The following is a 15,473-nucleotide window of genomic DNA, read 5'->3' as shown; positions in this document are numbered from 1 at the left end:
CACGTGAAGGCACCCCGCACGACACCAACCACTTTTCACATGCCCCATCAAACCCACTCATCTAACACTCCTCTCCCTCTGAACCCAACCTGTCGAAACAGCAAGTTTCCTGGGCCTACACTTAGATGAGCTAGGCGAAAACGACCGGTGATTTACACTTCACTGGCAGGGCAAAGTTACTGCTACAACAACAAGAGAGAAAGTCAAAATGTATTACGTACAGCACTGATTTTTCAATTAGTTGGAGATAAATGTTTAGACATGTCTAGAGCCTGCTAATAGCCATCCTCGTAAAGTGCTAGCCAAGATGTTGTTATTCTTCATCTCGTTATTGCAGCAGGTGGCAGCTCATCCCACATGTTCCAATTGTATAGTCTCCAGTTAACTACCGCGACGCCCATCGAAAATTGCAGCTGGCCAGCTCAGGTAGATTCCAGATCGTCCACCACATGCTCTCGGCCAAAGGGTTAACGGCGCTAGTACTTAAGTAAGTAGGGCTTTCCGGAGGTGCATTTTTCTTAGGTAGTAGCTAAGGGAGCCTTCCATTTCTCTTGCGTGGGGAAATCGCCTCAAGAATAGCCTACATATAAATTGCAGCCTCGGTAGTCTAGCGTAAGTGCACTAGCCTGCCATCCCAGAGGTTGTGGGTTCGAATATCCCACGTGAAGCGCACGGTCCTCGCACAAATTTACCTACTTTCCCTCTTTCTAAAAACAACAAAACAAATTCTCATTCCTTACTCCCGCACAATGGTCAGCGCATTATTTGCATTTTGGCTGCTAAAACAAGCAAAAGCAAAGAAAAAACATACAGTTACACATTGCATCAGTGGCGCTAGCAAGAGGAAGCGGGTAATCGCGATAATATTCATAATGGCGAAGTCCTCAACCAACTTGATCCTTCTGCCAGAAAAATCTGAAACACAGATAGCGCTCTAAGCTCAAAGAAGGCAGTGTTCCTAAGCAACGACAGGTGGACATTTCCACCACTTAGGACTGGTAGCGGCAGGCTAATCACCTACCCTGTCAGAAATCAAAAACAGATTAACGAAACAAACACAAGACTGAGTCTTGTCGAGACCGTATGATAGGAGTGAACAAGAAAAATAAAAATAAAAATGGAGTGCCGTAAAAACAATTCTCTAAACAATTCGGCAACCAATTTTCAAATTCAGAAGCGTTTTAAAGAGAAGTCACATCCTTGTTGGCGAACTTCGTGCGTAGCGTTAGTGATCTTTAGAGTCTTTCTTTTCACTTCGGCAGGACTGTAATAACGCAATTTTCTCAATCTACCTGAATCTACCAATTTCAGAAATAGACCTTTCACTAACATTAGGTATTTATGAGACCGGGTATATGAAAACCGAATTGGGCTGCGTGGATTGAGAAAAAAAATTGGTAAAAGCGGCACGTCGATGAGTTTGTCTTGTGTGCTAAAGGATGCACTAAAGTATATAAAAAAACTTTTCTTATACTAGTTGAACTTTTTTAAAAATAAAAATAAAAATAACTCCCTTTTCTCCTGACAAAACTGATTTATTATTATATTTTCAAAGTAGTCCACTTTCTGCACCAATACATTTCTAGTCTCATCAATAGCTCAGAACTACCTGCGTTTATAAGCTTCAATGTACGACAACGAACACTACGCTTTCAGACTACACTTCACGTGAAGCTGATTAAAGCTAACTACCGAAGTGACCCTACTGAAAGAGCTCTCTAAGAATTCAGTAAAATATTCAGTTGCCTTGACTAAAATTTGGCTCCGTTATGGTCTCGTCTTATTAACTTTATAATCTTTTAAGTGCTGGGGTCTTTAGTCATACATTTTTAGTTAAGCCATTCATAGCCTCAACTCATTCACTCAATAAAGGGAATGCCATGAAATGGCAAACAAGCATGTCATGTGCATGTTTTACATTTGGGAACGTGATTTGTTGCACAATTTCATTTTCAATGCTTTTGGATAGCTTCCATACGCAATACCACAAAGATCAGCAAATAAATTTCTCAGCAAAGATAAAAAATGTAGAAACTGCCAAATGTGAGATGCATGGGTTGACAGTCAATAAATCGGCTTCACAGTGGCAACGCATTAACGCTGCGGTTCTCTTTGAGTTCAGAATCCAAAGCAAAGAACTCTCCTTCAGTTCACTTAATTCTTTACTACTTCACAAAAAAAATTTTTTTTTTTTGATGTCGGCTCGCCTTATAACTTCCATTTGGCTCTTGATTTCTGTATATTAAAAATATAACATTTCTTCATCAATCGTAAAATTGTGAAGTGCTAGCAAGCAGCCTTATTCTTATGACAAGCTTTCAATATTAAATTCTGATCAAATTTCAATCGCCAATCAACTTTTTGTGGAAGAAGCCATCCGCACACTTTTTGATAGTCAAGATTACACAGAAGAAGGAAAAAATGTTTCTCCGGACACAGAACAAGCACAAACTGTTTTTCCGATTTTCTGTTTTAACGTATAAATTCTGATGATAACCAAAGAAGCATCAAATTATCCATTTTAAGCCTTCAAAGTTTGTGTGTGTCTCCTTTCGATTGAAGGGACTTAATACGAAGAACTTAATTTTTTATTATTTAAAATTTGTACATTATTATCAATTATAGAATTATAGAATTAAGACTCCGATGTTTGGGTTATTGTAATTTATATTCATAATTTGAAAACTTTCTCGGGTTTTCTAAGAAACCAAACTTAGATTAAACAAATTATTTTCCCCTCTACTAGCAACGCAAAAGAACATAAAATGTGACATTCAAAAACCAGACCCAAAAATTTTGCCGACCGATGGCAGCTTTGCTAATTCTAGATTTAGAATATTTGAGAAATTTAGATTTCAATAGATTGGCGATTTGATGTATCCGGCTGTCAGGTTGGTTGGTTGGTTCGTTAAAGTGGTGATTCTTTCAGAATCCAACTAGAGCTTCCGCACCATTTTGTTGCCACATCCTCGTTAGCAACTTGTTTAGCGGTTCTTTACAGCATGACTATATCCAGTCTGTGCCGTTTAAGAACCTTATTAGGTTGTTGACGTCTAAGCCAGGCAGTTCTTCGAGATTCTCGATCAGTAGTTTGCCCAAGATTAACATTCTGTCCTTCCATAGGGCAGCGTATTCACAGAGGAAATGGAAGATTGTTTTGTTTTTCTCTGTTTGTTAACAACTGTGACAGAATGTGTTGTGAGGGATGCCCATTTTGGCTGCTTGTTTTCCGATAGACCAGAAGCCAGTTATGACTGCCGTTAGTCTCCAGGGACGCCTGGAGTTTCATGTTTATCAATGCCGACGATCGCTTAAGGTTGTAGGTGGGCCATAACGCTCTGGAGATTTTGCATTTCGTCTGGTCTTTCCATCTACGTACAATCCGCGCTTCGGAGGTATTTTTGGGAAATTATATTCTAGATTGCACCCAATGGTGTGAATACCGATTCTTCAAGAGTATTATTCATTGACAGATGTCCCTCCTGCCAGTTCATCAGCTTTTTCATTACCTTCAATGTTCCGATGTCCCGGGACCCAGATTAAGGTAACTTTATGGTTTACACTCAAGATGGTGAGGCTACTCCTACTTTGCTCCACCACTTTAGAGGTTGTTGTAGCCAAACTCAGTGCCTGGATTGCAGCTTTGCTATCCGAAAAAACAGCGATATTGCCCTAAAACGAGAAATCTGCGCTTAGTAGCCTGCAAGCTTCCCCAATAGCCAGTACTTCCGCCTGGAAGACACTGCTGGTATTAGGAAGATGCACAGATTTTTCAATTCGAGGTCTATGAGAATATACACCAGCTCCAACACCGCAGTCCATTTTACTGCCATCTGTATAGACTGTGGTGTCGAAGTTGTTTAGTGCGAATCCCTTATTCCATTCCTCCTTAAATGGAAAGAGAGTGGTAAACTTCCTATTGAATGTTACCGTTGGGACGAGGTAGTCAGCTCTCACCGAGGTTAACGGAGTTTGTCGCAAAAAAATAGGCTGGCATGCCCATACGTTTTTTCTTTCCAGCGACCCGCTTCATTCAACCCAAATGCACTCTTGCCGTCTTCTTAATACAGGGTAGCCAATATTCGACAGACCCATCTGGCAACCTTGTATCTTTTGACAGAGATGTCAGATCGCTTAATGATATACCGCGTTGGAAACGTCAGTCCAAGCAGATTTTTACCATGAAACAGTACACGCCACGCGAGCGCTCCCAAATTGTTGAAATTTACATACAACAAAAGAAGTCAATTGTGAAAACTCAACGTGCGTATAAAAAATTAAACAATGTGAAAAGTGCGCCTTCTAAGAACACCATTAAACGTTTGTACGAAAGGTACGACCAAGGTGATCGGATGAGAATATTGCTCTTGTACGGGCCAGTGTTGAGACGTCGCCAAGGACATCCCAAAATCGCCGTTCTCAGCAGTTGGGAATTGCTTGGACCACTTTACAACGAATTATTTGCATTGATTTGCATTTATTCCCGTATAAGATTCAATTGACGCTAAGATTGTTGCCTGCGGACAAGCCTCGTCGATTGGAATGGGCCCAAAAAACACATGGGTTCGTCCAATATGGGCAAACCTGTATGTAGGTCTATTGGAACAACGTGTGTCAGTGCATTGCGAGGCTGCTCTTTGTATTCTGCCGAATAATTTGGTATTGTAATGTCTCCCTAGAGCTTTCCATCAAACTACCGAATCATACGATAAAAGAGGTCGTATAACCGCGTTACAGGTATACAGCCATAATGTATGCTTGGGTTGAAAACCCCATCTTCTTCCAAGCATACGTTTATAGGCATATAAAGCAATTTCTGCCTTCCTTACCCGTTCTTCGACGTTTAATCCCCAGCTATGTTTGGAGTCCACAATTACCCCTAATCCTGTGGCCCAAGAGTTAAGCTCGCTTAATGCCCTTTAGATGATCCCACTGATCGTGAAGAAATAATGAATATGAAGAAATTTTGTCCGAACATCAGCGAAGAATAATCCTACGAACTTTAGCTGGTTTCAAACCGTTCTCTTATCTTTTGAACGCAACCTGTGTAGACAAATTTTCTACCAGGAAATTTAACCTACATTTAGCCAGCTATTACATGCCACTGTGGGATATCTTATTTCTGCGCCGAATATTAAAAAATAGTAGCAAAAGCCTTTGGTGATTAATGTCGCAGATCAAGTGCTGATGGCAAGTTTTTTTTAGCATTCAAAGTATCGTAAACAAAATTACTTTAAAAATGTATTTAATTTTTTTATTAAAATTTAGTTTATTTATGCATTGATTTTCATAGTTGCAGCAGCATTATAGCAAAGTTTAGTCAATTCAAAATACTATTTATTATTATTATTTTTTTTTTTAATTTTCACAACTAAGTAGTTGTTTTCATGAATTTCCATAGCAGGTTTCACATTTTCTGATTATTATTTGATTGTAGCAGAACCCAAATATTTTACGTGCGAAATTCCATAATTGTTTGGTTTTGTTGTGTTGGTAAAATTGAGGCTTTAGCTGGATTTTCTAGTTAATTACAAATTAGAATTTGCATCAGTTTGGAATTGTGTATGTACCAAAGTTATACTTTCCTTAATGGTTTATTATAATTCCCATAAAAATGCTTGCGTGTGGAGTGAATTTATTTACGGTTTTTTTTTTTTAGTTTTACAAAATCAAATTTAATTTTGCTTTCTCATCAAATTTCATGCTCATTTCGTTTATCACCTGCCCATTTATCGCCCGCCATGTCATTACATGCAATCCATGCATATGTATGTGTGTTTCTTTTTATTTACATGCCATTTACTAACTTACAACTATGAATATCTGTCTGTTATCTATTTTGTATGTAATTCGAATTAAATAATTTCTGGATTTTGAAGACCACAAGGTTTGCATTTACATACTATAAATACGTTTGTTACTATTTACTGTATATATATATATAATATATATTATATAATATAAGCTTACAATCATTTGCACAGGGTACTTCAAGTTCGATTTCGTTGTTTATAAATCAAATTTAAAAAAAAAAATTTTGAATCAGATTTATCTCTTTATTAAATTTTGTTCATAGACAGTTTGTTGGTGATAAATAATATTTTTCAAATATCCACCGCTTTCTCGATTATTTTAGCGAAATTTTCGATGACATTTGGTTACAATTGTGACCCTATCTGGCTAATTTTGCACTTAATTGGATCTCTGAACTCCTTCCATGAGATCACCTTAAAGAAAAGAGTCTGAAAGGTATTAAATCGGACGAGTTCAACGACCAAATAATTTTTGCCGGGAGCTTCGTTTGCAAAAATGCATTTCTTCATTGACTGTGTGTGTTTTTTTTTTTTTTGTGTGGGTGAAATAGAGTTCAAAATGCTTTTCGCCTAACATCGACCTTCGTCAACTGTGTCGAATGGCCACTACAACAATCCCTCTTCCTCTTCTAGGGAGATTGCCTTCCCGGAACTACTTTTTGCATCACTTCGGGGGGGGGCCATAACGGCGTCTATGAAATGGACCAATACTATTCACCCACGTCTGGGACCACCATATTTGTAGCCAGCCAGTTGCATGCTATAGGCACGTCTTCGAATGTCTCTGCGCCGTCATACCAGTGGTATGTGGAGCACGCTCCTAGGTTCTTCGCGTATGGCGTATGTAGGTTATAAGCTATGAGTTTCTTTTGCATTTGCAGCAAAACAGAAGCATCGAAAGATGTTGCGATGATATTTTACCGCCTATATACCATCGTGAGCACTTGACTCGAACATCTGAAGTTTGTCGCCGGCTCGTGGACAGTCCACCTCCTGTCGAGGGTTGATTTCTTCTCTGCATTTTGCGCTGCCACTCCGCGCGTTGCAGGCGCAGTATTATCCTCTTTGCGAATATTTTAACTGCATTCCAACAGTCATTTAATACACAGCTGATATTTATTAAACTGTCTGGGCTCAGCTGTTCACCCAAAAATAACTCAAGCGTTCGACATTCTTCGTTAAAACGATCGCAGACGAAGAACACTTGATCTGCACTTTTTATTTGATAGTTGCAGCTTGAAAAGAACGGAGTGTTCTCCATATTAAATCGATAGAGGTACTCCAAGAAATATCCGTGACCACTCAGTATTTGGGTTAAATAGTGGTCAACGGCTCCGTGTATTCTGGTCACCCATTACTAATTTTGGGAATAAGTCTATAGGTCCAACCTCCGTTAACTGAGGAGTCCCAACTGCTTTGCCATTTTCCTAACGAATGCAGACTTTCTGCAGCTTTCTTTTCAATTGTCGGCATTAGTCCTTCATCATCAAGGCTGCCGTCGCAGCAATGGTATGACCGGAGACTAAGAAACCCTCCTCGATTGGAACCGTCACCCACCCAGGAACCGCTTTCGCTTAACTTCAGAGTGGCGTTCCATCTGGTCTATGTCTGTGTGCCTGCTTCCAGGTCCCCCTTTTTCATACGGAGAATTTTTTCCGCGAAATCACTGCTGATTTCCCACATTTCTTCGCAGCTTAACATCTTACCGATTACATTTTCAGTGGTTATGTGACCGACTGCATTCTCCAGCATTCGATGTTCTTGTACGCAACGCATGCATTCGAAAAAGGTAACGCATCGCGTCATCTTCGGCGGCATCCCTGTATATGCATGCGGAGTATTCACATTTCGCTACTTTAAACAAGAATTTCTCGAAATACTCTTGCCCCGAAAACATTTGGGTTGTATAGAAGTTTACTTTACCGAAGCTCCTGCTGTGCCATGCAGCATGGCCGGTCTTGCCATAGCCTCCCTTATTTCGCGCGCTGCAGATTTAGTAGCTTCTTCTTCCATTCCCTCTTTCTTTAGAGCCCACAACTTAAACTAAAACACAGCTAAATAAGAAATTCGAGCTTGAAGGGCCCTGTAAGTGTAACTCTCTAATATTAAAATAAAAAATATGTAAATGTTCCCGTACACTGAAGAAAGGAAATCCGTGCTTAATTGCTAAGAAAAATTAAAAAAAAACGAATATGAATTTTTTCAACAGCGAAAAAAATAACCTAGAATTTTTTTAAATTAATTTTAAAAATTTTTTGAAACAAATGTTTGCTGACTGCATTAACGTAAAAAAGTGAAAATTTTGCTAATATTCTGCAAGGCTTAAAATGGAATACTCCACTACGAACAAAAAAATCGCTTACCAGAGCTACCAGGCACGCATCTCCCTTCTAAGTACTTGCATGTTAGACTGCAGTTCCATAAGTTAAATAAGAACTCGACTTTTATCTGTTTATAACATTTTTTGCTTGCTCTTAGCTGTGACAGCAATTTTTATACCTTTCCACTAATTTTTAATTTTTTCTACGCCTCTTCCTTTTCCACAAAGATTTAAACAAACCCGAATATCAAGTCTAACCACGATACTAATTGCCATACTACACTGGATCTGGCCACCGGATCGCTGCACCAACTGCCATTCCATCTACAGTGCACCCCATTTGGAGGAGGAAGGCGCACGCGACCGCCACTCTGTAAGTCAAATTCAACGCTCTGTCGACGGTCGTTTCATCATCTCAGCCACTAAGGCAGGCAGTCATGGCAAACTCAATGCACTCACCAATGGCAATGACAATGCTGATGTCGATGAAGTGGATGCCGTGACCACACGCCGCCAAAGTCACGCATCACAAAACTCCTCCAGCGATGATGGCGGCTTTCTATCGCGTCGTAATTTCATTACAGCGCGTGCCTCCTGGCGTCGCCCACTGGTCGCCTCACCCTCACAGCTGAGTTTACAATCAGCTGTGGGCTCGGCACGTGGTTTCCTGCAGGGACTGGGTGGTCTGCTGCGTGTTGGCAGCAATGCCGCCGTTGGTGGCAGCAATGGCGGACTCACAGGTACTGCAGCGACAGGAATTGGCGCCGCTTCAGGCATGGGGGAGGATGTGCCTGATGGTAATACGGGCGCACGCTACCAGAACATCTATCGCGGTCACTACGGTCAAAATATCTACCGCAACTTACAGCCTGCACAGCCGGCAAGTCGTCCGCTGCACATCAACACGCTGAACGGCGGTTCGTTTCTCAGCGGTCATCAGTATCATCAGCAGCATTTGCATGGCCTGAATCTAACACCCAATTTGTATACACCCTCACGCATATCACGCATCTTCTCCAGCTCACCGGCCAGCACACCAAACGATACATTGGGCAGCGGCACTCACCACCACATCGGCGGTTTAGGTGGCGCTAGCGGTGGCGGTGGTTTGCTCACCTCCCCATGGTCGATGACTACGCCAGGCAGCGGACACCTGCATCCACATTTTAGCGATCTGAGTAGCGTCTACCCGAGTTCAGCAGAGCGCTCGTTACCCACGCCCTCAGCGACCAGCGGCAATCTGAGCCGCTATCGCTACTATGCACACGAGCTGCCATCGTTGCGTACCATACAGGAGGAGACGCGTCGCTACAACCAGCAGCAGCAGCAAGAGGAGAAACAGCAGCAGGAACTGCAAACAACAGATGGGTTCGTGCCACTGCAGATACCCTCACCGCCGGCCTGGCGCAACTACTATCACACCCAGTTACCCTATCACAGCTACCGACCACGCACGCGCTGGTACCCACGTCACTATGCGCGTCTTTTCGGTCGCACGCAACCCGAACTCATGTCGCCACTGCCGCATCTGAATCTCACGCTGCGTTCTGCCTCGGCTGGCGCCATGGGTCTGGAGGCATCACCGGAGTCACGCTCCAGCTCAAGCGGATTTGGTTCGAAGAATACCTCCAATCACCCGCAAGGATCTCATCACTCAGGCAGCACCAGCGAGTGGCGGTTGCTGCCACCATATCGGCCGCCGCCACCGCCACCAGCTCACAATAGCGCCTACTTTGGTTTGGCACCAACGAGCGCCCAACAGCAGCAGGCACAGGGGCAAGCACCAGCAAGCCACCACCACCACCAACAACTGCACCACCCCTCTCTATTTAGTACGAACTCGCTACCCTACTATCCGCATTACAGCGGCACGACCAGTAGCAGTCTGCAACAGCAACAACAGCAAAGACCGCTGACGCCGCCCTATACCATGGAACACTGGCTGGGCATGATCTCAGACTTAAACGCGGCCACCGACAATGTCAATCTGCCGAAATCGGTGGACGTGGGCAGCGTAGATGGACACTACGAGTTTGATCCTTCCACACCAACGCCCAGTGTATCCACGCCTACAGGCGGCCTCCTACGCGAAGATCTCAATTTGCACGTAGACACAACCGGACATCATACGCTTGGTCCGCTAAGCAGTGGCAGCATATTCCACCACACGGGCGGCGCGCTTACTTCGGGAGCAGCAACTTACGGTGGCCCAATGCGGAAAACACGCTTCTCGCGCTATGACAACGTGGAAGCGCGCTTGCAAGCGATGCGTGAGGAATTCTACGAGTACCGCAAGCGGCAGGCAATGCAACAGGCGGGCGTGGCGGAGTTGGAGAGTGTATGCTGATGTGCGCGAATGGGCGAGTGTAATGAGAGGTGTGTGAGTAAGGGGTATAACTGGGAAATTGAGTATGTAGTTATGCGGGCTGCTGTATGTATGTAGTTAGTTAGCTTTAAGTAGGGTTAGGCTAAGCCAAGGGTAGCGTAAAATCAAACGCGTGACTGCAAACAGACAATTAGTAGAGTTGGTGAAAACAACAACAACAAAAAGTTTAAAAATAGTAAAGTAATGCGAAAGAATGTAAGCGAAGATTTTTGACTGCCCCAACAAAATAATGAAACTCCAAAGGACTCATGCGAACTTTCGAACATTTTTGACGAAAATTTTTACTTACGCAGCCATACAGAGTAACGCCGAGTTTAAAGATGAAATTTCGCAGAATTAAAATTTACCTTTTTTACGAGCCAACAACCTTAACCAGTGTGGGAATTTAAGCAAGCTTAACTCAAAGTGTCGAGAATAATTTTTACTCTAATCCTGCAACATTTCCGTTTTCTCTGAGAGAACTCGATTGAGCATCAATTTGATATCAAAAATTCCTGTTTCTCACTATTGTACAGAGGAAAGTAAATTTACTAGAGTTCTAGAGCCGAAACTTAATTTGACTAAATTCATGACTATGCCGAAAATAAATTGAATATCGTTTGAGCTACGCAATGTTTTGATTTCTAGAATAAATTTTAAGCCAGATGGTTCGAAAACGTTTCCACCAAACTAAAGTGATTTTTAGGTAATTTTTGTCTGGGACGCAGCTTAGTCGAATCGTCCTGTCTGTGAAGGAATTTTGCTACCACGATGCTTATGAGCTGTACTAATAAAAACTTTAATGTGCTCAACTCTGCCCACTATACTTGCCTTAAAATTGACTACGGTGCAATACCAACGAAGACACACCAAACTGACTGATGAGTACACAGACAATGACATAGGCATAGCTTAGCAGACACGCAAGCTACTTATGTTTGAGGAAATTCGAAGAGCAGTGAATTAAAGATGGCGTAATGAACCTACTGGAGAATCGTCCGCCGAATGTGGCTCTCTGTGCTAAAGCATCTGCCAAGCCAAAATATGCACCGTCTTAACACATTGATTGCAGTTATTACCGAACACTGCCTAATAGGCAGACGCGCCCAGAGAATGGGAATGACTTCTGCTGAAGTGGTTTTGATGAGGAAGAGACGATCTCGCACCTCCTGTGCTACTTTGGTGCTCTATGCAGACGCAATTTACCATTTCAGTTGAAACAGATTTGAATGAATTGGAAATGCTCAGTACTGTGGAAATCAGGCACCTTCTAAACGTTTCGAAACGTGCACACTGGCGTTAGCAGAGACTAGGACAAGTTCTTCACGCGGCATCACAATGGACTATGAGTCTGAGTGTGATCCACAGAGTACAACCGCTTCAGCATAACCTAACTTAAAAAACGACAGCTCTGCAATTCATTAGCCTGTTCGTTACCTTGCAGAACACAGTGTCCCGACACGCTCATAAGTCCAAGCTCATTCCACTTTGCAACAAAGTTTAGCTTGAACTTCCAGTCGTGGACTATTTTCAAAGTGGTTTCTAAGGACTCGCTAGTTACTTAGGCTGCGCTTCGCCCGCATTGGCTTTGGGTAGAAATCCCCTGTCGTCCAGCGCGCTAAGTTCACGTAGAATGCTTCAATGTTTCGGAAGATGATGACTTTGGCAACTATTGCATTAAGCACTTGAAATACAGAAACTTACGCAGTTCCGACATTTAAAAAAAAAAACTTTTTTATGGAAACCTACATTTAAGGTGTTGGTTCAAAGCATTATAGAGTCACTTATTATGAGGAGGTACGCAAATTCCTAAGAAGCCACGAAGTATAGGCGCGTGTTCGAGGAAAATAAGAAATATTAGAGGTCTCCTTCTTCTTCTTAGCATCGCAGTCTTTGGTGAAGCATTGCTTCATTCACAATCTGGCGACATGTGGCTCTATCTGCGGCCACGTCCTTCCACCGCCGCACGTTTAGCTTTTCGAGTTCAACTTCCACGTCTTCGAGCCATCGGGCGTCTTTGTCTTTGGCCTCTGGGACTTTAAATCTTATCACAGTTTCATTAACATTTTTTGCTAATAGTTCCAGCTCATGATTTTAACTAATTCGATAGGTGCCGTCTTGCGGGTGTTTAGAGATCGCTGCGCATTATTCATTCATCAACTCCTAGAGTTCCAAGTTCGACCATAAGGCGTTATTATAATCCGAAAATAATATTTATGTAGTAAAAGGCAATACTCAGTTTGAGTTCATGTCTTCTTTGTCTTGCGCTAAGGCACGGGTTCATCTTCTCGTCAATTCATTTTCCCTCTCCGGCTTTCACCAACTTTCGTTAAGTTGATTTACTCTGTAACTAAATGGCGACCCACAACAAGCATTTTTATGCTGGTTTTATTATTTTAAATTTTTTGTGATGCATACAAAATTACTTTGTGCCCAATTTTTCACCATAGAGAAGAATGCATTGTTTCGCGTCGAATATGAAATTGCTGTGAGCATTTTGTCAATAATTAATCGAATTCACGGATGAAGGATTCAAAGGATTTCACTGCAAAACAAAGTTAGTGGCAGTTTTAAGCTGGTACTGCCCAAGGATTCATGTAAATATTAAATATTAAGTCTACTCTAAAGCAACCGTAAAAGAAGGAGAAATATTTAAGTAAAACGAACTGTAGTGAAGAGGGAGAGAATATGCAAAAATACATAGCAATTATAAAGACATATTATAAATTAATTAAGAATTAAAATAAATTAACAAAAAGCAAAACTTTAAATAAATCAATTTAAGCAGAAAATTACTAAATTTATTAATGCATATAATTATAAATAAAAAAACACACAAAAATAGTTAATAATAGCAAATGAATTAAATTGAGAAAAAAAACCTAAATAAATAAATAAAAAATAAAACAGTACACGGACTCAGTTAAAAAAATGTGTTACACATTTGCGGTTTAACTTAGTTAAGTAAGAACAAAGCAAGAAAAAAAGGAAACAAAAACAAAAATAAACACTTCAAAACGACACAACCAAACAGATCAAAATCAATTCATTGATTTTATGTAGTGATAAGTTGAAAAGATTGAGCGTACACAAAATTAATAACCTAATAAAGTAGTTAAAAAGTAAAAACAAAAATAAAAAATTGAAAATATAAAATTATAAAAATACAAAAATATAAAATTATAAAAATATAAAATTATAAATATATAAAAAATATAAAATTATGAAAATATGAAAAATTTTAAGAAAAATTTAAATGAGTTTCTCCGTACTAAAGCAACAACATAATTAACTTCAGCATACAAATGATGATATACTTTAAGTAGTTCAATATGTATTGAGAAAATTATAATTCAACTACTACGAAGAGAATGCAAACAAAAGCAAAAAACACACAAAGAAACTATGTTAAGCCAGTTGAAAAAAAATAAAATGACGAAGGAAAAAATTATAAAATATTTATAAAAAAAATAAAAACTAGTTACTGCATATAAAATTTAATTAAAGAAAAACAAACAAACTTAAGCGACTTAAATATATATATAAAATATATGTATACATATATACATATGTATATACATATATACATGAGTATAATTTTTTTTGTAGGTGCACATTGCAAATTACTAAGCAAAAAATTTAATTAAAAAATGGTGAGCAAATAGTAATAAAAAGTAACAGAAAAAAATTAATAATATTAAGAAGAAAAAAAACGCAGAATTTCTCATTTATTTATTATGTAAAATAATTGCGCGTTGACGAAAAGCAGAAAGCCGACAAAAAAAGTAAAGCAAAAAAAAACTCAATTCACACTAACAAATTTCTACACTGCACTCCTCACGTGCAGCAACTTCTAAAAACTGCTAACATTTCCTGCTCTAGGATTATACGCATGAAATTTCAGTAAAACAAAGTTAGCGTATGTATGTATAAACACACTTCGAGAAACATAAAAATAAATAACGAAAAAAATTTATAAAAATAAAAAGATAAATACACTTCTAGCATAAAAAATTTCAAATCAAATAAAACAAAAATCTACTAATTTTTTTTTTTGTTATTGTTGTTGTTACTTCTCATACATTGTACACTGGATAATTGTTAAAATATTTAAGTCGTATAATTTTGACCATTTTTTTATTCGTATTTTTACTTTTATTTTAAGTTCACTAAAAAGCTTAACTATAATGTGAAAAAAAATGTTAAAAAGCTAAAGATAATGAATAAAAATGTAAAGTAAGCAACATAAACAACAATTTGAACGGTAAGGTTTGACACAACTCGACGCCAAAATCACTGCCACAGCGATGGGGGAAAGTCACAGACCGACAGCAGGCAGACACAGCGTGTCCGAGCGGCCACACATGCATGACACAAGCACACACACACATACACTGGCACACATGCATGCGCGCATAGGGTGTAGTGTGTATGTACATGCAGCTAACAGCTCATATATATGTATGTATGTATGTATACTTATATATATATCCATGCAGAGGTATACTTGTATGCTTGCGAGTGTTACGCTGTGCAAAGCTCACGCCTGTCGTGCTTGGATTAGTATGTATTGTACTAAGTATGTACGTATGTATGTAGTGAAGATGATGTGTAATGTAAAGTTGAAGCATTTAAGCAAACGAAACAAACAAAAACAAAAAAAAATCCAAATGCTAAATGAAAATATGATAAATGCAGCAGCGATGTTAATTGTAAGTGAGAGAGAGAGAGAATAAGTAGCCGTTAATAGAAGTAACTGTTTATGGGAGAGAAGCAGCAGCATTAAAGCACTCTTATAAATATTTTTTGTATATTTTCACAATTTTGCTAGATTTCTATTTCGTTTACACATTCATTTTATCATTAGGCTGGGATATATACAAAATATATGATTTATTGGCGTTATTGGAAGCAGCTGGCAGTAGTAGAAGTAATGATGCAGAGTGTGAAAGTTGATTACGAGAGTTAAAGAGCG

General features: G+C 39.8%; 1 protein-coding gene across 5 annotated transcripts in view; it reads left to right on the top strand.

Annotated features, from left to right (window-relative positions):
• Positions 1–13,506, top strand: part of LOC129247832 (protein turtle) — a 217,497-nt gene extending 203,991 nt beyond the window's left edge. For all 5 annotated transcript variants that reach the window (XM_054887162.1, XM_054887163.1, XM_054887160.1 and 2 more), the window contains one exon: positions 8,362–13,506. In XM_054887162.1, the coding sequence (XP_054743137.1) occupies positions 8,362–10,480 (2,119 nt within the window). In that variant the 3' untranslated portion in view covers positions 10,481–13,506. The remainder of the gene's footprint in view (positions 1–8,361) is intronic.
• The last annotated feature ends 1,967 nt before the right edge of the window (positions 13,507–15,473 follow it).

The sequence above is a fragment of the Anastrepha obliqua genome, chromosome 5 (assembly GCF_027943255.1).
Source record: "Anastrepha obliqua isolate idAnaObli1 chromosome 5, idAnaObli1_1.0, whole genome shotgun sequence".
NCBI lineage: Eukaryota > Metazoa > Arthropoda > Insecta > Diptera > Tephritidae > Anastrepha > Anastrepha obliqua.
This window is presented reverse-complemented; position numbering and strand designations above follow the sequence as displayed.